The sequence below is a fragment of the Salvelinus fontinalis genome, chromosome 35 (genome assembly GCF_029448725.1).
Source record: "Salvelinus fontinalis isolate EN_2023a chromosome 35, ASM2944872v1, whole genome shotgun sequence".
Taxonomy (NCBI): domain Eukaryota; kingdom Metazoa; phylum Chordata; class Actinopteri; order Salmoniformes; family Salmonidae; genus Salvelinus; species Salvelinus fontinalis.
Genome location: NC_074699.1, coordinates 20,806,956 through 20,831,175, shown reverse-complemented (window position 1 = coordinate 20,831,175; position 24,220 = coordinate 20,806,956). Strand labels below are relative to the sequence as shown.

The 24,220-nt window shown below is 43.7% G+C and overlaps 2 protein-coding genes across 13 annotated transcripts; one reads left to right on the top strand and one right to left on the bottom strand.

The window, feature by feature from the left end:
• Positions 1–2,517: 2,517 nt before the first annotated feature.
• On the bottom strand, positions 2,518–21,577 carry LOC129834507 (centromere protein T-like). Of its 12 annotated transcripts, none has more exons than XM_055899556.1 (16): positions 20,991–21,083; positions 20,816–20,884; positions 20,023–20,126; positions 19,715–19,844; positions 18,831–18,987; positions 18,580–18,673; positions 18,324–18,460; positions 16,394–16,460; positions 16,147–16,298; positions 14,699–15,919; positions 14,176–14,526; positions 13,995–14,094; positions 13,739–13,906; positions 13,418–13,522; positions 11,376–13,305; positions 2,518–10,706 (listed from the first exon to the last, which is right to left on the bottom strand). In XM_055899556.1, the coding sequence occupies exons 3-15, from the start codon at positions 20,109–20,111 to the stop codon at positions 13,173–13,175; spliced, it is 2,904 nt and encodes a 967-aa protein (XP_055755531.1). In that variant the 5' UTR covers positions 20,112–20,126; positions 20,816–20,884; positions 20,991–21,083; the 3' UTR covers positions 2,518–10,706; positions 11,376–13,172. The 12 variants fall into 12 exon arrangements, with proteins under 12 accessions (XP_055755531.1, XP_055755529.1, XP_055755533.1 ...); XM_055899554.1 differs by lacking the exon at positions 20,816–20,884 and having other exon boundaries at positions 2,518–6,033; positions 6,224–10,706; positions 20,991–21,081; XM_055899558.1 differs by lacking the exon at positions 20,816–20,884 and having other exon boundaries at positions 2,518–3,291; positions 9,867–10,706; positions 20,991–21,081.
• thap11 (THAP domain containing 11) lies at positions 20,977–22,584 on the top strand. The gene has a single exon (XM_055899564.1). The coding sequence runs from the start codon at positions 20,977–20,979 to the stop codon at positions 21,787–21,789; it is 813 nt and encodes a 270-aa protein (XP_055755539.1). The 3' UTR covers positions 21,790–22,584.
• Positions 22,585–24,220: the final 1,636 nt, after the last annotated feature.

Genomic DNA, 24,220 nt, shown 5'->3' with positions numbered 1-24,220 from the left:
GGAGTTACATTGTGTTTTTTAAGTGTTCCCTTTATTTTTTTGAGCAGTGTATTAATGCCATTTTGACATTTATGTTTCCATCAATGACGGGGTATATATATATATTTTTTTATCATTCCAAGACATGTCAATCAGCAGTAGAACCAATAACACAGTGTCCTCCCTGCCCCTGGTATGGTGAAAAGCTGAGGGATGGGCCTGGAGAAACATAACTGATCTCAGATTCATAGATAGCGCTATGGATGCAAGGACTGACCATCCATGATATCAAAATTATAGTTTTAACCATGTTTTGAGGCTATAGAGTGTTTGTTTACAAACGGAGTAAAACAGCTTGTATTTTGGGTTCTGATGGGACAGTTGAACTAAGCTCATAAGGCATTTATAAGTTATATTCTTCAATAATCAATGGATAAATATAATTAATTTGTCCTAAAATGGATGTACTGTAGCAACTTCTGATTTCCCCTTTTAAAGTCTGCACATTGGACAAACTGTCAATGCCAATTGGATACTACCCCACTGGAATAAGAGGTCAACTGCCTGTCTCTGCCACCTCATAAAAAGCTGTGTCTTGCCCACACCAAGGCAAAGGCACCAGTCAAGATCCAGGTGGGAAACTGCTGGCAGACCATGCCAGGGCTGCCCAAAACAGAACAAAGTAAGTAGTTTTAGGCCTATCTTAAAATACTTGTCCCCCCCCCCCCCCCCCCCCCCCAAGGGCTTATTATATAATAAAGTGTAGCCTAAGCTGTGATATTAGATAGCGTATTCTTTTATCAAATATCTATTTTCATAGTGTGACTAGTTTTGATTGTAATAATACTCTGTTATGTGTGTTTTTAAATTGAAGTGTGCTTGATGTATCTGACACCCCAAATGAAGTTCCCTCTGGGAAAATAAAGTTAGTCATACATGCTATGATGTGTTTCCAATAACCTTAACTTGAATATTGAATCCATTTGTCACGAGTGCTGCAACAGGACTGTGCTGTTGGCAGCATTTCGGTTTTCCAAGTGGGAGTGGGTCCAAGTGGGAGTGAGGTCAGTGAAGATGAGGGAGGGCAGGAGGAGTTAGCAGAGTAGGCCAATATATTACCTGAGCTGGATGTGGTCAAATGGAGAGTTAGATGTATGATATGGGATATTTTATGCAGATAAATAGTCAAGTCATGATCTATTTCCGAACTGGTTAAAATAATGTTAGGTTAAGGTTAAAGGTCCAATGCAGCCATTTGTATCTCAATATCAAATAATTTCTGACCTGGGGAAAAATGAAGTACCCTACTGTGATTGTTTTCAATTAAAATGGTCAAAAAGAAAACAAAGTTCTTAGCAAAGAGCGATTTCTCAAGCAAGAATTTAGCTAGGACTGTCGGACTGGTCTGATTGTGGAGGAGAAAACTGAAAATTAGCTGTTATCGTCAGAAAGGTTGGTCTTATTTCTTATTGGTCTGTTAACTAATTTACCGCCTGGTTATGTCACTAGTCAGGCCAAAACTCCATCCCACCAAAGCAGGATGAAATTCCATGCAGTCTTGTCAAACAGCTCTTACATTTAAAGGGCATTATGATCATAATCATTATCATAATCATCAGTGATTGATCTGTTGCTCTGCAGAGAGGCTGATTGAGACATTGTACTCTCTTAAGGTCTGGTTTCACAAGCGAGTCAACACTCTAGGAGTCATTTTCATGATGCCTGTCCAGGGTCTTCATTCGATTATTTTGGTTCATGGAACTGTTGGCAATTTCGTGGCATGCCTTGCATTGAAGAGACAAGATCTCAATATATGTGACCAGGTCTGGGTGGAGGCGGTTTGTCACATTCTCAGAGTGGGAATTCTCATGGCATCTTTCTGATACACAGTTTTGAGGTGGGCCCATCGTTGATGTCAATGGACACATAGACCTTACAGCTGTTTGCCGTGGTGTCCTGTGGCTGCCGTGTCGACTTTCCTCTTGCTGTGTGTCGTTCACAGTAAAAATTAAGTGGTTGTGTATTTAGACTTTTGTAGTCATATGACCCATCAAGGTCACTGATATAGCTTTCGATATACACCTCCACCTCTGCCCTTACGACTCCTTTTGAAAGCACTCACTCTTAATTTAAAAAATCCATTCTGGAAGAAAATAACATACAGCATATAATTTCACTCCTCTACCTTTACCTTATAAACTGCCTCTACCCCCCCCCCACAATCATATTTTTGTTGAATTTTGGGTTAGTGGGGCTCTCAGCAGCATTTTTTTTAAACGGCCCCCCAATTCACTAAGTCCCCTGCAAGTAGGCCTATTGAGAGCACTCTCTCGTAGGTGAATTACCCACTGAAGTGATGTGCAAGCGAGCACTCTCCGACTTGTCAATCAACCAAAAGCTATTGTAATATTTTACATTATATACAAGTCCATTGTAATGATGGGTATTAAATCCTAGACAATCATTTTCTAACTATTTTCATGAATCACTGAGCCTTCACCTACTTCTCGCTCCAATAAGTTTCTTCTCACACAAGTCTTAATCAATCAATTTTCAATCAATTTTATTTTATATAGCCCTTCGTACATCAGCTAATATCTCGAAGTGCTGTACAGAAACCCAGCCTAAAACCCCAAACAGCTAGTAATGCAGGTGTAGAAGCACGGTGGCTAGGAAAAACTCCCTAGAAAGGCCAAAACCTAGGAAGAAACCTAGAGAGGAACCAGGCTATGAGGGGTGGCCAGTCCTCTTCTGGCTGTGCCGGGTGGAGATTATAACAGAACTATGCCAAGATGTTCAAAAATGTTCATAAGTGACAAGCATGGTCAAATAATAATCATGAATAATTTTCAGTTGGCTTTTCATAGCTGATCATTAAGAGTTGAAAAACAACAGGTCTGGGACAGGTGGCGGTTCCATAACCGCAGGCAGAACAGCTGAAACTGGAATAGCAGCAAGGCCAGGCGGACTGGGGACAGCAAGGAGTCACCACGGGCGGCAGTCCCGACGCATGGTCCTAGGGCCCAGGTCCTCCGAGAGAAAGAAAGAGAGAAGGAGAAAATTAGAGAGAGCCAAGATTTTCAAAATGTTCATAAATGACAAGCATGGTCAAATAATAATCAGGAATAAATCTCAGTTGGCTTTTCATAGCCGATCATTAAGAGTTGAAAACAGCAGGTCTGGGACAGGTAGGGGTTCCATAACCGCAGGCAGAAGAGTTGAAACTGGAATAGCAGCAAGGCCAGGCGGACTGGGGGCAGCAAGGAGTCACCACGGCCGGTAGTCCCGACGTATGGTCCTAGGGCTCAGGTCCTCCGAGAGAAAGAGAGAAGGAGAAAATTAGAGAGAGCCAAGATTTTCAAAATGTTCATAAATGACAAGCATGGTCAAATAATAATCAGGAATAAATCTGTTGGCTTTTCATAGCCGATCATTAAGAGTTGAAAACAGCAGGTCTGGGACAGGTAGGGGTTTCGTAACCGCAGGCAGAACAGTTGAAACTGGAATAGCAGCAAGGCCGGGCGGACTGGGGACAGCAAGGTGTCAGCATGCCCGGTAGTCCTGACGTATGGTCCTAGGGCTCAGGTTCTCAGAGAGAAAGAGAGAATTAGAGAGAGCATACTTAAATTCACACAGGACACTGGACAAGACAGGAGAAGTACTCCAGGTATAACCAACTGACCCTAGCCCCCCGACACATAAACTACTGCAGCATAAATACTGGAGGCTGAGACAGGAGCGGTCAGGAGACACTGTGGCCCCATCCGAAGAAACCCCCGGACAGGGCCAAACAGGAAGGATATAACCCCACCCACTCTGCCAAAGCACAGCCCCCACACCACTAGAGGGATATCCTCAACCACCAACTTACAATCCTGAGACAAGGCCGAGTATAGCCCACAAAGGTCTCCACCACAGCACAACCAAGGGGGGGCGCCAACCCAGACAGGAAGTTCACGTCAGTAACTCAACCCACTCAAGTGACGCACCCCTCCTAGGGACGGCATGAAAGAGCACCAGCAAGTCAGTGACTCAGCCCCAGTAACAGGGTTAGAGGCAGAGAATCCCAGTGGAGAGAGGGGAACCGGCCCGGCAGAGACAGCAAGGGCGGTTCGTTGCTCCAGAGCCTTTCCGTTCACCTTCACACTCCTGGGCAGACTACACTCAATCATATGACCTACTGAAGAGATAAGTCTTCAGTAGAGACTTAAAGGTTGAGACCGAGTCTGCGTCTCTCACATGGGTAGGCAGACTGTTCCATAAAAATGGAGATCTATAGGAGAAAGCCCTGCCTCCCGCTGTTTGCTTAGAAATTTTAGGGACAATTAGGAGGCCTGCGTCTTGTGACCGTAGCGTACGTATTGGTATGTACGGCAGGACCAACTCGGAAAGATAGGTAGGAGCAAGCCCATGTAACGCTTTATAGGTTAACAGTAAAACCTTGAAATCAGCCCTTGCCTTAACAGGAAGCCAGTGTAGGGAAGCTAGCACTGGAGTAATATGATCAAATTTCTTGGTTCTAGTCAGGATTCTAGCAGCCGTATTTAGCACTAACTGAAGTTTATTTAGTGCTTTATCCGGGTAGCCGGAAAGTAGAGCATTGCAGTAGTCTAACCTAGAAGTAACAAATGCATGGATTAATTTTTCTGCATCATTTTTGGACAGAAAATTTCTGATTTTTGCAATATTACGTAGATGGAAAAAAGCTGTCCTTGAAACAGTCTTGATATGTTCGTCAAAAGAGAGATCAGGGTCAAGAGTAACGCCGAGGTCCTTCACAGTTTTATTTGAGACGACTTTACAACCATCAAGATGAATTGTCAGATTTAACAGAAGATCTCTTTGTTTCTTGGGACCTAGAACAAGCATCTCTGTTTTGTCCGAGTTTAAAAGTAGAAAGTTTTCAGCCATCCACTTCCTTATGTCTGAAACACAGGCTTCTAGCGAGGGCAATTTTGGGGCTTCACCATGTTTCATTGAAATGTACAGCTGTGTGTCATCCGCATAGCAGTGAAAGTTAACATTATGTTTTCGAATAACATCCCCAAGAGGTAAAATATATATAGTGAAAACAATAGTGGTCCTAAAACGGAACCTTGAGGAACACCGAAATGTACAGTTGATTTGTCAGAGGACAGACCATTCACAGAGACAAACTGATATCTTTCCGACAGGTAAGATCTAAACCAGGCCTGAACTTGTCCGTGTAGACCAATTTGGGTTTCCAGTCTCTCCAAAAGAATGTGGTGATCGATGGTGTCAAAGGCAGCACTAAGGTCTAGTAGCACGAGGACAGATGCAGAGCCTCGGTCTGACGCCATTAAAAGGTCATTTACCACCTTCACAAGTGCAGTCTCAGTGCTATGATGGGGTCTAAAACCAGACTGAAGCATTTTGTATACATTGTTTGTCTTCAGAAAGGCCGTGAGTTGCTGCGCAACAGGTTTTTCTAAAATTTTTGAGAGGAATGGAAGATTCGATATAGGCCGATAGTTTTTTATATTTTCCGGGTCAAGGTTTGGCTTTTTCAAGAGAGGCTTTATCACTGCCACTTTTAGTGAGTTTGGTACACATCCGGTGGATAGAGAGCTGTTTATTATGTTCAACATAGGAGGGCCAAGCACAGGAAGCAGCTCCTTCAGCAGTTTAGTAGGAATAGGATCCAGTATGCAGCTTGAAGGTTTAGAGGCCATGATTATTTTCATCATTGTGTCAAGAGATATAGTACTAAAACACTTAAGTGTCTCTCCCGATCCCAGGCCCTCGCAGAGCTGTGCAGATCCAGGACAGCTAAGCCCTGGAGGAATACGCAGATTCAAAGAGGAGTCCGTAATTTGCTTTCTAATGGTCATGATCTTTTCCTCAAAGAAGTTCATGAATTTATTACTGCTGAAGTGAAAGCCATCCTCTCTTGGGGAATGCTGCTTTTTAGTTAGCTTAGCAACAGTATCAAAAAGAAATTTTGGATTGTTCTTATTTTCCTCGATTAAGTTGGAAAAGTAGGATGATCGAGCAGCAGTGAGGGCTCTTCGGTACTGCACGGTAAGTATTCTCCTAAGGGGAAGACACAGGGGTCAGCTGATTGGCAGATAATTAACATATTTATATATTCAAAACCAAAAAGTTTAGTGGTAATAGACAAGTTTTTTTTTATCGACTGATAATCAGCTTTATTAAACAGACATATGTACATCATTGTTATCAACCTCTTTCCAGGGTCTGTGCTATTGGCGTCGCTACAGACCTTGGCTCGTTTCCAGGCTGTATCACAACTGGCTGTGATAGGGTGGCGCACAATTGATCCACTGTCGTTAGGGTTTGGTTCGGGCTAGTCAGTCATTGTAAATAAGAACTTGTTCTTAACTGACTTGCCTAGTTAAAAAAAAAAATTAAACTTGCCTTAGGGGACCTGGTAGCAGGACACAGTGCAACTAACGTTATACAGACAAAGTGGGGAGAGCGAGGCAGTCCCACCACCAGCATAACTGTAGTTTTGTATCTAAAAAAACAGAGGATTACGAGTAGAATTTATCTAATTCGTTAGCGAGTGTGCTCAATTTACATATAGCATGTTATTTAGCTCACTGTCGTTCTCCGACGGTTGCTAGCTAGCTACTTTGCCGCTTTGGACGAGGAATGCAGAACGCTTCTCCTAGGACGCGGCAATGGAAGCGTTACTGAGAGCCCATTGGCTATCAAACGGCCAATGGCGTGAGACGTGGGTCTTGATGTATTGGGAGCTTCACCGAAATAATGTTTCTGTTCGCTGCGTAGGGGAGGGCTACAGAAGGATTACGTTTCGAACACACCGACAGTGCTTTGCCACTATGCAGCATTACATTTTATGCAGCAAGGCAACTATACTGATGCAGGTATCTTTTCCAGACTGTCGAATGCGGTTGGACACATGGAGAGAATCATTTTCGCAGTGTCCTCAAAACCGTGTCTTTTTGACACAAAAAAATGCTGCTTGGAGACAAGTGTCCACGACAGTAGGATTGTCAGTTTAGTAGTGAGCTTGTGCTAGATGTGGCTAGCTGACCTAGCCAATGAGGTGTTTGTGTAATATAAATAGTTACTACCCCTGATAACTTGCCCAAATAATCATGTTTGAAAGAGGGTGTGAGAGTGTGGGAATGTCAAATTAATAGAAATGATGGTAGATACTACCCCTGATCATTTGGTCAAATAACTCTGTACATTAGGTGCCATGTCCATGATAGCTATCTAATAACTATAGTTATGCTCAGTGATGGTTTGGCTTATGTTCATGTCTATATAGAAGAAGACTGTGGGAGGAAGTGGAGAGGACACGGGGACAGGTATCAGAGCGGGAGAAGGGCAGAGAAAGAGAAGAAGAGGTCTGAGTCTGCAGCTTCAGGCCAGCAGCCTTGGTGCTTCTGCCACATTCTTTATTTTATGGATCCATTTATTGTGCCTAGGGAAACGAGTGGCAATTTTACAGCCAGACCCTTTACTTCATCCACAAGTATGGGTGCCACCGGTGCAGCGAGACCCTCTGTCATCTACTAGTGCGACCATCACCAGTGCAGCGAGACCCTCTACAACATCCACAAGTATGACCACCACCATGGAACCATGGAACCATGGAAGATGATAATGGAGCAAGCACCCCTGGATCTAGGAACACCTGAGATTATTATGACCCTCATGGAAGTGACCACCGAGGACCTTGAACAGGATGTGGCCGTGGAGACAAACATGGAGAAATGAAGAGGAACAAAGATCCACTCAACTCTTTTCAGCAGAGGCTCCTCCAAGCCGTCGAGAGGATTTGCAGCCCAACCTGATCCTCACATTGAGGATGAAAAGACACTCTTTGCAATGAGCCTGTTGCCAACCCTGAAGAGGCTGCCTCAGCAAAGAAAAGCAGCAGTCAAGATTAAAATTCTTCTGCTGCTTTTCGATGACAAGTTCAATGTTTTTTTTTTTTTTTTCAACATATTACAGGTAGTGTCATAAGTTTTGATTAGTAAAGTAGGTCATTTTTACAGTATACTCATGTAGGCTAATTTGTATTTCAGATGAAAGGATTAATATGAGGCAAATGTATAGCTGTTTCTGGGATAGAAAATATCCTAAAACAACAGTTTGCTGTCTAAATATTTGCCTGTCATATTCATCTTTTGATCTGAAATACAAATTCCATGAGTAAACAGCCAGAATTACCAACTGTACCACACTTCTCCAACATTCATGCCACAAACTACACAAGCAGTATTTAGTTAACATAAATCTCACATTTTATGGTGTTATATTATGTAATTTTATTTATTTATTTATTTATTTTACCGTTATTTTACCAGGTAAGTTGACTGAGAACACGTTCTCATTTGCAGGAACGACCTGGGGAATAGTTACAGGGGAGAGGAGGGGGATGAATGAGCCAATTGTAAACTGGGGATTATTAGGTGACCATGATGGTTTGAGGGCCAGATTGGGAATTTAGCCAGGACACCGGGGTTAACACCCCTACTCTTACGATAAGTGCCATGGGGTCTTTAATGACCTCAGAGAGTCAGGACACCCGTTTAACGTCCCATCCGAAAGACGGCACCCTACACAGGGCAGTGTCCCCAATCACTGCCCTGGGGCATTGGGATATTTCTTAGACCAGAGGAAAGAGTGCCTCCTACTGGCCCTCCAACACCACTTCCAGCAGCATCTGGTCTCCCATCCAGGGACTGACCAGGACCAACCCGGCTTAGCTTCAGAACCAAGCCTGCAGTGGTATGCAGGGTGGTATGCTGCTGGCGAATGCTTGTATGTTGTTTTTCTCTTCCCTTCCAGAGATGGTGTCAATTTAGCCGACCAGCTCACAGGAAGGACAGGAGGAAGAGTTGTCTGGTTGTTGTTTTGACCTTCTCCTCCAATGGGTTTTGAGTGGGAGGTGAGGACAGATGTGAGGAATCAAGGAACTGCAACTGAGATTTTTCAACTGTCCTCCATTTGAGATTTTCCAACTGTCCTTATTCCGCTTACTATGTCCTTGTTAGTAGACTTTTTTTAGTTTACAATTCATTGAACTCATAAAGTAAATCGTTTCTCAATATTTAGGATAGCATTCATTATTAGTTGTACATAGATTGCATGAATACTGACACACCTGAGAATTGATTTTCTTGTTCATTTACAATACTAAAGGTTAAATGTGTGTTTATCTGTATTGTGGCTGCATTCACTTTTAGTTTTTTCAAACACACACACACCTCTCCTCTCTGTACCTCAGATCTCCAGTGCCCTGCCCTTTCTTTCTTTATGGCAATGTCTGAAGTTCCCTACTACGTATAGGCTTTATGGAGTAGTCCCTGTATCTGTCTGCAGTTGTGCAAAAAAATATATGCTCTTGTTCTCATACAGATTACAGGCTACACATTTAATTGTTGTATTTTTACACACACACACACACACACACACACACACACACCTCTTTCAATAGTAAAAAAACTAACATTTTTACAACACACACCTGTCATGTTCTTTCCTGTACTTGAATACTTATTAAATTATGTTTTCATAGTTTCATTTGTTTATTAATATCTCATTTAGACTTAATCTGCTAATTAAGACAAGATGAAAGTAAAACACATTATCTTCCTAATTGTTTTTTTTCCACCTGCATTTTGTCAGACCAGTGAAGATGGTGGTAAACTGTACTATTTGTATGGACCCTAGGTTACATTTTCCCATTATCATACTAACTGTGTCTTGTAACCTCAGAGGTCCTGCTATTTTGTGGACAACGGTAGATGGTTCTTAAAATAACCTTGGTGTTAGGGGGCTCTTAAGAGCCGTTTCACTCCACGGCATACTGCCATGGAACTTCACCTGCCGGCGATGAAGTAGGTTGTCAGCTTCTCCCTCACCTGGAGTGCCTGCCTGGGGGTGTTGTTGGCACCTGCCCCGGTGACATCAGGTAGGTGACCATTTGGCGTGCCCGTCTCCATCCGGAGTGGCTCCTGGAATGACCTCTGCAGGTAGTTGTGGAGAACACATGTTGTGTAGAACACATGTGGTCTTCACGCAGGCATCGACATTTGAGGGGCTGAGATCAAGCACTCTCCGAAACATTCTCCATCGGGCTGCCAGACCCCCAAAGATGCATTCAACAACTAACCTTGACCTGGATAGTCGTTTGTTAAAGATCCTTACAGCCTTTGGCAATGGCAGCTGGTGTCCAGCGTAGGGCCTAGGGAGGTTTGGGTCTCAAGGAAAGACCTCGTTGCCGACAAAGACGTGGGGAACAGGTCCCAGATCTTCAGCACCAGGGAGTGATGCAGGTGGTGGAATCTCCAGGGTGCCATCCTGAAGTGCCTGGTCAAAGGCAGAGTCCCGGAGGGTCCCGCCATCACTTCCCTTGTCGTAAGCACCAACATTGACGACATGGAAAGAGTAGATGGCATCTACAACAGCCAAGAGTACAACTTAATATGTACCCTCGTTGTAGAATTGCGAACCCAAGCACGGTGGAGCCTGGATTACTACATGTTTCCCGGCAATGGAGCCAAGACAGTTGGGGAAATTCCACCTCTCCAGGAACTCGGCAGCAATGGCCCTCCAGTCTTCCTCCTTGGGGACAGACATGTATTCACCAACCAGACAGTCCCAAATGGCTTGTGCCACAGAGGGGACAATGCCTACCACTGTGGACCGTTCAACTCCGAAGCTGAATCCCATGGTTCTGTAGGAGTCCCGTCGCCAAGAATCTGAAATATAATTCAAAATAATTATCAATTTTGTGTGTAACTTGAAATTCCACCCACATATCTACTCATACCTACCTCATTAGTTTATTATGCTCTAATTATATTGTAAGTCATCAACGATCATTAACAATGCCTTGAAACAATACAATTCAGTCTGACTGTATCAAACTGTAGCCCAACTCTACTCTTAGAAAAAAACGTGCTATCTAGAACCTAAAAGGGTTCTCCAGCTGTCCCCATAGGAGAACCCTATTCGGTTCCATGTATAACCTTTCCCCCAAAGGGTTCTACCTGGAACCAAAAAGGGTTATCCTATGGGGGAAGCAGGACACTATTGGAACCCTTTTTTTCTAAGAGTGTAAGTAATTCCAATAAGAATTTAATGAATGACTGTCTTGAACAAGGGGTCCTGGAGAAGACTAGCCTACCTTCTTCAGGGCAGAAGGCACCCCAACTTTCTTTCATTTGGTAACATTGCATCATTAAAGGATTTTAAACCAATTTTGGGAAGTTATAGTACGAATGAACATTCTGTAAAAGTACATCTGATGTCACATAGGGGCTATTAACTAGAGAGCCCTTCAGCTAGCTAGGTTGCACATAAAATATATCTAATATCAATCAATTACGGTATCAAAGGCTTTAAAAATGTACTCGAATTTAGCTTACGGGAGAAATCGCCAGGCGTTCAACTGGGCTGATGGATTCCCGGTAGTTGGTTTTGTTGATAAAACAGTTACTGGAGAACTGAGACCAAGTTGAGACACTGGACAAGGTGGATAAGGTATAGTAAAGGCAGTTTATTCAAAGGTAAAGATATCTGGCAAAGCGTGCTGCACGGACTCGTTCGTTCAGTTCTTAGGGAACTATCGGAAAAGAGCCCCGAAACATGGTGTGCATTTATTTTATACAGTAAAATGACGTAGGTATATTCTGGGAGTCTGTTCGTCGAATTGGTTGATCTGGGTCGTGGGTAGTCCTGTTCGGGCCTGGTGTCGACGTTCCATTGGCTCTTAACATTGTTCTTTGTCTTCGAGTCCCAACCTTGAAAAGAATGGGTGTGCGTGTTGTTGTTGCAGGGGCCTGTTCTGGGTGTGGGTGTGTGTCTGTGTCTGTGGTTGGTATCTGATGAGAGCAGAATGTGTCTGGGAGAAGAGGGGGGATGGGTGCATGTTGTGCAAAGTATAGCTTGTGTTGAGAAGTTGTTATAACCAGTTTCCAGTATCTATTACAATTTCTTACAGTTTCCATCCAGGCGATCCTGGCTCCAACAATCTGGAGCAGGTGATTGAACTGGCTGCGGTCCAGACGAAAGTAACTTCGAAATTCCTCTCCAGTCGAAGCTTTTGAATGACACGGTGGAACTCTCCTGCTGGACCCACAGAGACCTTCGCTTTCCGCAGGGCTGGTCCCGAACACCGGCCCAACAGCGCGATCAAGACCACCTTCCACAATGTTGGTCTCATTGTTGAAAGAGCCTACTCTGGTATCTCGACTATTTATTATTGCATTTCGCTCCAAAACTATGCATTTTGGAGGTAGATTTTTGGATTTCGTCGAATAAATATGTGTGCTACTTGGCAAATAAATTAATAAAATATGTAAAGAAATTATGCAATCAAACTTTTTATTATGGAATCCCACTTTTTTTTTTACTGCATATGTGTGCAACAAAAATTCAACATTCTACTAGTCTACGCATACAATTTAATGCATACATTCGATTTACTACACAACACATTACAACTGCCTCCAACGCAATGCTGCAAGGCAAACGCAGCATTCCACTGGAAATGAATGTACTTCTAGTGTACCATAACGCAGTCGGTGTGTACTGCCTGAAAACTGACCGTTTACCAAGAACCAAACGGAAGCAAACAAGGCAAACGAAAACGGGCCTACCTGAATTAGTCCAATAGAAACGGTCGTTTGCATATTCTGTTTGGAGTAAATGGTTTGTTGCAAAACGTTTTGAAACAGAATTGGAGTAATGATCACACCCCAAAGTATCGAATGCGAAAGTTTGAATGATTGCTTTTTTTATTCTGACTGTACTGTGATTAGCTGGGTCGATTTTGAAAACTGGGGGCAGCATGAGAACAGAGGGCATTAGATTAGTATCTACAAACTACAGTGCTTGTATTGGTTGTGTCTTTCAGGTTGCTTTGATGGAAGCCAAGCCACTCCTAACCTCAGTCTCCTTTCTCATCCAAAGGCCCTTACAAATGCCAGACTACTGAATAAATCAAATACATTTTTTGCAGTAATATTTTCGACAAATATAAAAAGACAAAGCCATATTCAAACAAATACAACACATTTACACCAGGTTACATGGTCTTGTACTGGCTGTGTTTGAATGACTGTCTACAAATAATACATGAACAGCTGTTCATAGATATTCAATCAAATATACAACATCAGCCCACATTATGATTTGGGCTGATCATTCTCAGTATAGGCTGATCATTTTCTCCTCGGTTTGGGAATGACGTAGTTACCACTTGTTGCCACGGGAATGAGGAGCTTTCGGGATTCCATTGGGAGATATTTCTCAATCAACACATTTACTGGCATGCTGTCAGTCAGAAACCCCTGTCTGGAGAGAAAAACAGAGTTAGAGAAAGACGAATGCACGCACACACACGAGAAGGGGATTATAGTACATACTGTACAGTTTACCACCTGACGAACCACAGCTATAAACAAACCTCCGCATCAGCAGCTCTACGTCCTCTACCTCAATGGTCTTCCTCTTGGCGTGAGCAGCAAACGTTTCCAAGTCATCAGCTAGTCGGTCAAAGTAGCGCTCCATTCTGGTAAGTAAATGTTACACATGCATTCATCCATCAATACATGATCATTAAGAAAGTCCTCTATTCTGTCACTAATACATATAATTTAACATCAACGATAAAGGGAAAATATCAGAATGCAACTTGTCTTTAAACAGATCGGTACATCACTAAATCACTTGATGTGCAAGTTAATGAACATAAGCACTTTCCCCTAAGATGGGTGTAGATTCTTACATCTCCTTTAGGACAGGATAGACATCTGTAGACACCTTGGTCTTGGCGAAGTGTTTGAACACGCTCATGATGTAGCTCTTAGAGAGACCAGGATCCTTCTTGGCTGATCCAGTCCGCTTTCCCCTCACCGCTTTGGGCTTCACCGCAGCTCCAGCACCAGACAAAACACTGAGGCCCCAAAACACAACAGATTAGGTCACAAGCTTGCACACAATACTACTACTAAAATGATTGCATGTGTTTGTGTGTGACTTGCCTTGGTTGAAGGTCTTTGAGAACAGTGGGTGTGGCCAGGGGGTCAATAGGCAGAGCATTCCTCTTCTCTCTGACAAACGCAGGAGTCTTCATGGACAGCTCTGTAGGAAAGAAGGGGTTAGTCATCACAACATATACGCACGCACACACACACACCTGAATACAGATTTTGTGGATCCAACCTTCACTCCGGATACCATCCTCCTCTTCCACATCATCCCAGTCCTCCTCATGCTCAGCTGGGCTCTGGGCAGTGATGGGGTGCAGGGATGAGTTGCTGCTGTGAGGGGCGTTGTTCTCAGGTTCAAAGGTCATCTCTAAAGGAGGCATGGAGTTCTCCATCTCCTCATTGCCACGGCTGGTGCCAGTTCTACTCAAACCTTCCAGCTCCTGCTCATCTTCCTGGGGCAACAGGGAGGGAGGGACACTGCCAAGGGTTACTGTGCGGGTGTGGGCGCTCTCACTAGCGCCTACCTCCGGCCCGCTGTGCCACTCACCAGCCGTGTCCCCCTCTGACCTTCTGCCTGCCCAACCTACAAAACACACAAAGACATCAATAAAACAGTCTCACAAATACTACATTAAATAATAGAATAGACCCACAAATATTATTTTTCAAACTTGAAAAAGACTGAACAGTCTTGTTGACAAGCAGTGAAATACTGTCCACATCAGCCAATGTCACATCATGCTCTCATTACCAACCTGTCTCACCAGTCTCTGTAGGATGGAGCGCTGCTCCCATGCTCTTGTAGCCCCTCCCTCCTTCAATCACTCCAGCAACCTTGCCGCCACCCTCTGAGCAATAAGCTCTCCGACTGATGTGCATTTCATTGTGTGTTAAACTCTGTGATGCCAATCTTTTTTCCTGCCCTTCTTCCACTACCTGTCCCCCTTCATCTGCAACATCATCTTCTGTCTGAGATTCAGCCACCTCGCCCTCTGCTGTCTGAGATTCAGCCACCTCGCCCTCTGCTGTCTGAGATTCAGCCACCTCGCCCTCTGCTGTCTGAGATTCAGCCACCTCGTCCTCTGCTGTCTGAGATTCAGCCACCTCGTCCTCTTCTGTCTGAGATTCAGCCACCTCGTCCTCTTCTGTCTGAGATTCAGCCACCTCGTCCTCTTCTGTCTGAGATTCAGCCACCTCGCCCTCTGCTGTCTGAGATTCAGCCACCTCGCCCTCTGCTGTCTGAGATTCAGCCACCTCGTCCTCTGCTGTCTGAGATTCAGCCACCTCGTCCTCTTCTGTCTGAGATTCAGCCACCTCGTCCTCTTCTGTCTGAGATTCAGCCACCTCGTCCTCTTCTGTCTGAGATTCAGCCACCTCGTCCTCTTCTGTCTGAGATTCAGCCACCTCGTCCTCTTCTGTCTGAGATTCAGCCACCTCGTCCTCTTCTGTCTGAGATTCAGCCACCTCGTCCTCATCTGTCTGAGATTCAGCCACCTCGTCCTCATCTGTCTGAGATTCAGCCACCTCGTCCTCATCTGTCTGAGATTCAGCCACCTCGTCCTCTTCTTCTGTCTGGGAGTCAGCTACCGCTTCTACTTCTTCAGTCTGTGATTTGGACTCCTTCTGTCTCACTGAGTCCTCTCTCTGCCCAGCATCTCCAGCCAAATCCTCTCCATCTTTGTTGTCTAATTCCATCTTGTCCTCATTTTGTTCCTCTACCCCCTCCATATCTTTCTCATCCTCATCCTTCATTCCTCCCATTTCTCGCTGGATCTGTGTTCCTGTGATGGTGTCTTTGTCCTGGGTGGTGATAGTGAAGGTTGTTGCTGTGTCTACAGGCAGGGAGTAGAGCGCTGTGTTGCTGGTGATGATGTCATGGGTGATGTCAGGAGCGGTGAGGTCACTCAGTCCCAAGGTGAACCCCTCAGACCGAACGGTCTCACTGAGACCCTGCTGATCCTCCCTAACACTCAACTCTGAAAAACAGGGAAAGGGAGGTGGGCGTGGGAAGAGAAAAAGAGAGGTGGAAGAACTAGGTTTAAGTTCTACTCTTCACACAAAATGTAGTCTTACATAAGAGTCTCAATCTCATATTGTTCCAGATAATTTAAGTACATATCAAACAATATAATACACCGAACAAAAGACAAGCAGAGTTATAAGGGGGGAAGAAATGAGATAGGATGCAGAGGAAGGGGCTTACCAGGGTCTCCACCCATCGCTGCCTGTCGATTCTGTAGGGCCTTGTCAAACTCCTCAAGGCAAATTTTTTTACGATTTGTTACCTTCCTTTGAAATCCACTTTTCTCAGTCTGAACATCCACAAAGGGTGTTTTCAGGGAGAAGGTGATAGAGCTAGAAAATGTGTGAGAAAACAGCCTCAGTTACATTTCTGACATTCACCACTGAAATTCAATGAGCAGAAGTTTTTCCAATTTGCAGCTCTTTACCTTGGAGAGGCAGAAGACAGGGATGAGAGGTCTTTTTCTGTTGCACTGCCAACTTCACCCTCTCCACCTGCAAACAAGGAATCCAAACATAAAATTCTATAAGAAAATGAATACATCCATCATCAGACTCCTAACCAACATGGTCCGAGACAGCTTCTACCCCCAGGCCATAATACTGCTAAATAGCCAGAAGACTATTAAATAGTTAGTCCATGTAACCATGAATTATATGCATGGATCCTTTCTTGCACTGACTACACTACCGTTCAAAAGTTTGGGGTCACTTAAACATTTCCTGTTTTTTTAAAGAAAAGCTATTTTTTTGGTCCATTAAAATAACATCAAATTGATCCGAAATACAGTGTAGACATTGTTAATGTTGTAAATGACTATTGTAGCTGGAAACGGCTGATTTTAGTGGAATATCTACATAGGCGTACAGAGGCCCATTATCAGCAACCATCACCAGCAACCATCACTGTGTTCCAATGCCACGTTGTGTTAGCTAATCCTAGTTGATCATTTTAAAAGGCTAATTGATCATCAAAAAACCCTTTTGCAATTATGTTAGCACAGCTGAAAACTGTTTAAAGAAGCAATAAAACCGGCCTTCTTTAGACTAGTTGAGTATTACTAGTAGAAGGGAAGAACGACAGATGTTTGCCTTGTCAGCTCAGGGATTCGATCTAGCAACCTTTCGGTAACTGGCCCAACGCTCTAACCACTAGGCTACCCGCCACCCCATTAAATAGTACCCGCAAAACACCAGTCAAAATGTCAAGATTGAAGAGGCGACTCCGGGAGGCTGGCCTTCTAGGCAGAGTTGCAAATAAAAAGCCATATCTCAGACTGGCCAAAAAAAATTAAAATTAAGATGGGCAAAAGAGAATGGTCCGAGAAGGCCAGTGTCTAGAAGGCCAGCATCCCGGAGTCGCCTCTTCACTGTTGATGTTGAGACTGTTGTTTTGCGGGTACTATTTCATGAAGCTGCCAGTTGAGGACTTGTGAGGAGTCTGTTTCTCAAACTAGACCCTCTAATGTACTTGTCCTCTTGCTCAGTTGTGCACCGGGGCCTCCCACTCCTATTTCTATTCTGGTTAGAGACAGTTTGCGCTGTTCTTTGAAGGGAGTAATCCACAGCGTTGTACGAGACCTTCAGTTTCTTGGCAATTTCGCACATGGAATTTCTCAGAACAAGAATAGACTGACGAGTTTCAGAAGAAAGTTCTTTGTTTCTGGCCATTTTGAGTTTGTAATCGAACCCACAAATGCTGATGCTCCAGATACTCAACTAAACTAAAGAAGGCCCGTTTTTTGCTTCTTTAAATCAGGAAACCATTTTTCAGCTGTGCTAACATAATTGCAAAAGGGTTTTGTAATGATCAATTAGCCTTTTAAAATGATCAACTTGGATTAGCTAACACAACGTGGCATTAGAACACAGGAGTGATGGTTGCTGATAATGAGCCTATGTACGCCTATGTAGATATTCCATAAAGAAATCTGCCGTTTCCAGCTACAACATTAACAATGTCTACACTGTATTTCGGATCAATTTGATGTTATTTTAATGGCCAAAAATGTGCTTATCTTTCAAAAACAAGGACATTTCTAAGTGACCCCAAACTTTTGAAAGGTAGTGTATATGTACTCACAATACTAATATATGGCTCATGAGCTAACATTTAATGGTAAAGTCTACAACTGTTGTATTTGCAGAATGTAACAAATACAATTTAATTTAAACATGAACCCATGAAAAGTGGAATTGTCAGTGGGTCAAAATGAGTAGAACAGAAAATCTCTTCTCATATAGAGCAGTTAACCAGTATGTTTAATCACACCCTCTAACACGTTCAGAACAGCAGTTACAGATGTCACACAAACTTAACCATGTGCACACACTGTACAGTGCTGACCCTGACCTTACCTTCATGTTCAAGCTGCCTGTTGAATGCTGTTATGTTGAGACTCCGACGTGGTCGCTTCCTGCTTAGTCCCTTCACCGTATTTGACAGGTTTACTGTGGTGGTCATGTCAGGGAGATCCAAGTCAGACAGCCCTGTACTAGGAGGCACAAACAAAAACAAGGTGTAAACGCACAAACACATCACCACACCAATAATGCAGAAGGTTGTGTGTCCTGAGTGCACCTCTGAGGATATCGTCCTTGTCTGTCAGCATACCTTGGGCGGTTGCTGTGAAGACTGGAGTTTGTGTAAGGCAGCTCTGGCTCCTTCTTGACTGGCCGGTCTTGAACCAGGAGGGATGTCTCCGGCTCTGACCAATCAGAGAGGAGACAGAAGAGCAACAAAGACAAAGATCACTGAACAACGGGCCCTAATGTGCCCATGATGAGCATATAATAACACATCCATCTTACCGCTAGTCAATATTAAAAACACTGACCCACACACTGTGACATGACAACACTCACCTGTCTGCAGGATCCCCCTGAGTAGGTATCTAGGTGTGATGTCATCATCATAGAGAAGCGAGGCTGTGGCTGGTGCAGGCATGTTCATCTTCCTGACTCCCTCTGATATAGTCCGTCTCTTACTGGGTGGCACTGGCAGGGAAAACCTGGAAGTGCTCTGTAAGAAAAAAAAAAAAAAATGCCGATGAGCTCAACACAAGCCTTGTTTAAAACAGTTTCTCTGCCCAACACAGACAAACAGACAGATCTCCAAAGTAACGCCGGGCAGACACTACAGGATTCTCTAAACCATGCTGTCTTGACAAGGATGTGATTCCATAGCTAGAACGAGCTGTGGCTCAAAGCAGCCTCAAACGTTTTCAGTCAGACATTCATGCTTGCCCTACAGAGTTGAAATATCTAACCAATACATTTTTAATTGAATAACATTATGTGTAAAGAGCTGTAACGATTTGACACTTTGGCAAGGACAATCACATACTAGTAGTATTCATCGCTCCTGCTCGAGAGTACACATTCTGGGTGATGCGATACAATGTCATCATCTCACTGGCTCCTTCTCAGGAGAGCTCTCATTGGCTATTGCTGATTACCGTTCTCAAATATTGTCATTGCATATGTCACACTACAAGAGCATTGCAGATTTTGTGCAGATAAAATCAAACATGTTTGAAAATATTGGGATGTCTGGGACGGCTCAAAGACAGGATCAGTAGCCCTCTGATTGCGTCTCTGATCCGCTCACATTAAACAAGCGTAGCTGATGGCCGCGCACCCAGAGTAGGCAAGGACATTTGGGATTTTGTCTCAGATCTCAAAAACTTGTCTGGGACAGCTAAAATTGGGGCCAAAAATCACATAGTGTAGACCCGGTTTAACCAGACCTCTCGAAGCTTATTTTTGATGCTCTGTTTGAGGGCCTCCTGTGGTGTAAGGGCCCCAACATCACTCCTCCTTAGTCTGATACTACGTCTGACTCTGGACCCCGGGGACTGGAACTGAGCCTGGGAGGCACTAGAGAGGACATAACACACATGGCTTATTCCATTAAAATTACACATTTTATCTTGAGATATCACAGTTGACAAGAGACCCTGTCAACCTAACAGTAGACAACCGCTTGCCAAAGCAAGTTTAGTTGATAGATAGTAGTAGGTACTGTGGGTGACACTTTTCGACAGTGTTGATTTACCTGCGGGTAATTGGGGACCTGGAGGACTCCGTATGAATTACCCTTTGCAGGAGAACTCGAGCAGACACGTCCTCATCTACAGAATCCATAGCATAACGTTCAGTCTGTCGAAACAGAAGAAGTCAACGTTTTATCGATATTCTGGAAATAATTGACATACTGACAGCTTTAATTAACTAGCTAATTACTGGTTTAGTACTTGCTAGCTAACGTTAATGCAAATAAACACATAGCTTACTACTTCTGAAAGTAAGTGGGGTGACTAACGCGTTAACTCTAACTTCGCTAACGGATTAAATTAAATAAATACATAAAACCTTGCTAAGTTAGCTATCCATGCTAAGCTAAAGTTAGATATATCATACACTGACTTACACAATCAAGGAATTCTACCGAGTCGTGTTCACGATACGTTAGATTCGTGTCGCCTCTTTATGTGGGAAATCACCGTTTTGATGTGCTATTTTATGAAAGTATCCTAAGCTTGCTAGGATACTATCAAATAAATACAATAAACAGCTTGCTAGCTAGTGTTTACCTTTTAGCGGGTGGCTCCCGCGTTTAAAATTCAAGTGAAAACTCGCGTGATGAGAGTTTATGGATTGCATTATGGAACTTGTAGTTTATTTAAGTTCTTAGTTCTGATTCGCGCTTGCTTGGAAAGCAGTAATAATGGATACAATAGTTACGCATCTATCAACATAATAAAAGTCCGAGATATTATACACAAATACGTCTAAAAACATATGAATTGTGCGCACCACTAAACAAAATGTCATATTTTTGGGGCTACCTGCTTAGGACACAAAACAGGAAGTTGTAAGCATTGTGGGACGTGTAGTTCCGCTTCGAGGCCGATCGGCTTGATAACAACGCGAGGAAGAACGAAACAAAAATAAATTATACAAAACTTCAATAGAATAACAAGTTTATCAGATTTTCGTTTGAATAAACATGCCTGGATTCACCTGCTGTGTCCCTGGCTGCTACAACAACTCTCATCGGGACAGAGAGCTGCGGTTCTACACATTTCCAAAGGATACCACGCAAAGGGAGATTTGGCTCAAAAACATCTCCCGGGCCGGGGTGAGCGGCTGTTTTAGTACCTTCCAACCCACTACGGGACACCGCGTCTGTAGCGTACACTTTCCCGGTGGCAGAAAGACCTATACCGTTCGAGTACCGACGCTCTTCCCGCTGAGAGGAGTGAATGAACGCAAGAACCGAAGGGGCAGGAACAGGAAAGCGTCTGCGGCGGCGCCTGTTCCAGCCCCCAGTCCAGGCAGCATTGTCATCACCAACGTTGTTTCGACAGCCCCAGAATCCGTTGAGACCGCTCAGAGCGATGCAGTCCCCGATGGCCCTATCGTGGTGCAGATCGGCCCGGACGGCGAATACCTCGGACCAGTAAATCCAGCCGCGCAGGGTGACGGGTCCTGTTTTACTGCAATCGTCTCCAGCTCCACTGACCTGGCCAGGGGCGACGATCCCCCTGCAGACGCCGCTGCCCAGCAGCAGACTGTGCAGTACTACAGCGTTGTCAGCAACCCGCTGGACCACGCGTACTCGCTGACCACCGGGACCACCTCGGCCGAACTGCTTCGGAAGCTGAACGAGCAGCGAGACATCATCGCACTCATGGAAGTGAAGATGAAGGAGATGAAGGCAACCATCCGCCAGCTGCGCGTGACCGAGGCCAAGCTACAGGAGGAGGTGCGCGAGCGGGACCGTTTGCTGTCGGCAGGAGCAGCGGTAAAGAAAATGTGACCACCATTCCCACCCAAATGATGGATAACTAAAGACCGTCGCGACCTAAGACTCTAACGTGAGATGAAGGGGGTCCGTGGGGAACAGAGCAACCCCTCTTTTTTACGAAAGCGATGATAATTTATTTTCAATAGAGGGATAGCAACTTGTTGGTCTACTAATGCTATTTTTGGCGAGCTAGTTGATAGTAATAATCCCATAGTTGCCTATAAAACATTGCCCAGTTTAGTCCACCCATGTGTTTGCTAAGTGCAAGCAGCCTTTTATGGGAGTGTAAAATCATTGACGAATAAGTTCTTGTGGATTGCCTGGCTGCAACTCTGTAGCCTACTTTCGACATAGAACATTTAAAGGGAGATGGGGGAATTATTAGGCCATTGTTTTGTTGTGAAGCTGTTTGTGTTTTGTATGTCAGTGTATGCAGTTGATTTCTCCTTGCAGTATATTAAACACCAGCTTTACAGCTCAGAGGCCATCCTCCAAAACAAGGTTGCTTTGTGACTCTAGCTGTGGGAAGATGTGTTGGGCATCATAAAAGTATGTGTGCTTATGAGGTGCCTATTTCCACCAGAGACCTGGCTTGATCCATGGCTCCATCTGGTTGTAAGACTTTTACACCACCTAAAGGTTCACTGTGACTGGTGTCTCAACCGTCCCAAATGGTTTGATACAGTATCTGCAGTTGGCACTCACATATGGATATTATGTTAACCTCTGACTGTTGAACTTTGACCTGACAGCAATGACTGTTCTTAAACCATATCCATTTGAAGTAAATTTAATTTTTAAATAATATATCCTGAGTTGTTTCTTTATCTGTTTAAATTGATGCATGAGTGTTATTATGAGTGTTACTAATTTCTTGGATATAGCTCAGTAGGCTGGATAGTGACATTGGTGCAGTGACCTGGATCATATCATGCAGTTGATGTCTATCATTTCTATTCGCCTTTTCAATTGAAACAGACATTCTCTTAGAGAAATCCACTAAAGCGAACACCATAGGGATCTATAGTCATGACATAATCTTATCTTGATTATTGGCCTGACGTATGGTCAAGTTCTGCAAAAAAAATACCTAGTTAAGCTGTAGCTGGCCCAGAACAGAGCTGCACGTCTTGCTCTTCATTATAATCAGAGGGCTAATATTAATACTATGAATACCAGTTTCTCTTGGCTAAGAGTTGAGAAAAGACTGACTGCTTCACTTCTTGTTTTTATAAGAAATGTGTTGGACATTTCTAATTGTTTACTTGGTCAACTTACCCACAGCACTGACACACACACTTACCCCACCAGACATGCCGCTAGGGGTCTTATCACAGTCCCCAGGTCCAGAACAAATCCAAGTAAATGTACAGCATTATACAGAGCCAAGAGTGCATGGAACTCCCTTCCATCTTATATAGCGCAAGTGAACAGCAAACCTGGTTTGAAAAAAACAAATAACGCAACATCTGATGGCACACTGCCTGTCCCCCATGTGAACTACTTGTGTGTTTGTACTGACATGTATGTGTAACTGATATATATAGACACACACTACATGTTAATGTTTTTAAATGTAAATTGTAAGGTCTTTTGCCTGTAATGTATTTTTCGTTATGCATCGGACCCCAGTAAGACTAGCTGTCACCATTGGCGTCTGCTAATGGGGATCCTAATACATCAAATTAAATTACTAGCTCACATTAAGGAATATCTGGTTTGGGGAGTTCATTTTCAAAATAAAGTTTTAATCCTCTCACCAGACCTGCAGCACTATACAGAAACTGTAGATGGCACTACAATACAGCTTGGACATCAATGTCACTGGACTTTCACCTCCCCATTCTGTCTGTCTAGTGTCCACCCCTATCGTCATCTTTTCTCTATCTCCCTTGGCGGATCATGGCTGGCCCACTATTTTACCTTCCTTTGTAATATGGGACCTTATGCATTCTCGCCACTGCCGTGTCACTTAGCATCAGAAAACTAAATTTATACGAATATTTATTGTTACTTTCTATTGTATTATTTTGATGTAGATTATATCTATTAGTGACTTTAGCAAAGACTAATTCAAATCCATTTATCATAGTTAAATAAAGGTTAAAAAAAAAAAAAAAAAAGAGATGTGATTAGCATTGCAACGTAGGGGGCGTGGCGACAGTTTTTCATGCGAATATTCTTAAAACTGCATAAAAACAGTACGTGCATTTTCCCACCAGAGATGTTTCCATCAAATTGACTTGTTGCTGATAAAAGGCTGCGCGTGGTGACGTAGTATACATAAAAAATACATTTTGTGGTTAAATTCCCATGTGCCGAATAAAAAAAGAGAAGTTAAATGGGTTTCCACCGCATCTTCAACTCTACTGATGGTTTTCTCACAAACTATGCTGCGTTATATAGCGAGTGTGCCCACTCTTGGGACGTACGCTGCAGCGGT

Bases quoted from the DNA above. Each gene is read 5' to 3' on its own strand.
- LOC129834507 (XM_055899552.1), bottom strand. From the start codon at position 20,111: ATGGATTCTGTAGATGAGGACGTGTCTGCTCGAGTTCTCCTGCAAAGG. The intron at 16,461-18,323 runs GTAAGGTCAGGG...CCTTGTTTGCAG, and splicing joins CAGGCAGCTTGAACATGAAG to GTGGAGAGGGTGAAGTTGGC. The intron at 14,527-14,698 runs GTTGGTAATGAG...TGTGTTTTGTAG, and splicing joins TACAGAGACTGGTGAGACAG to GTTGGGCAGGCAGAAGGTCA.
- thap11 (XM_055899564.1), top strand. From the start codon at position 20,977: ATGCCTGGATTCACCTGCTGTGTCCCTGGCTGCTACAACAACTCTCAT.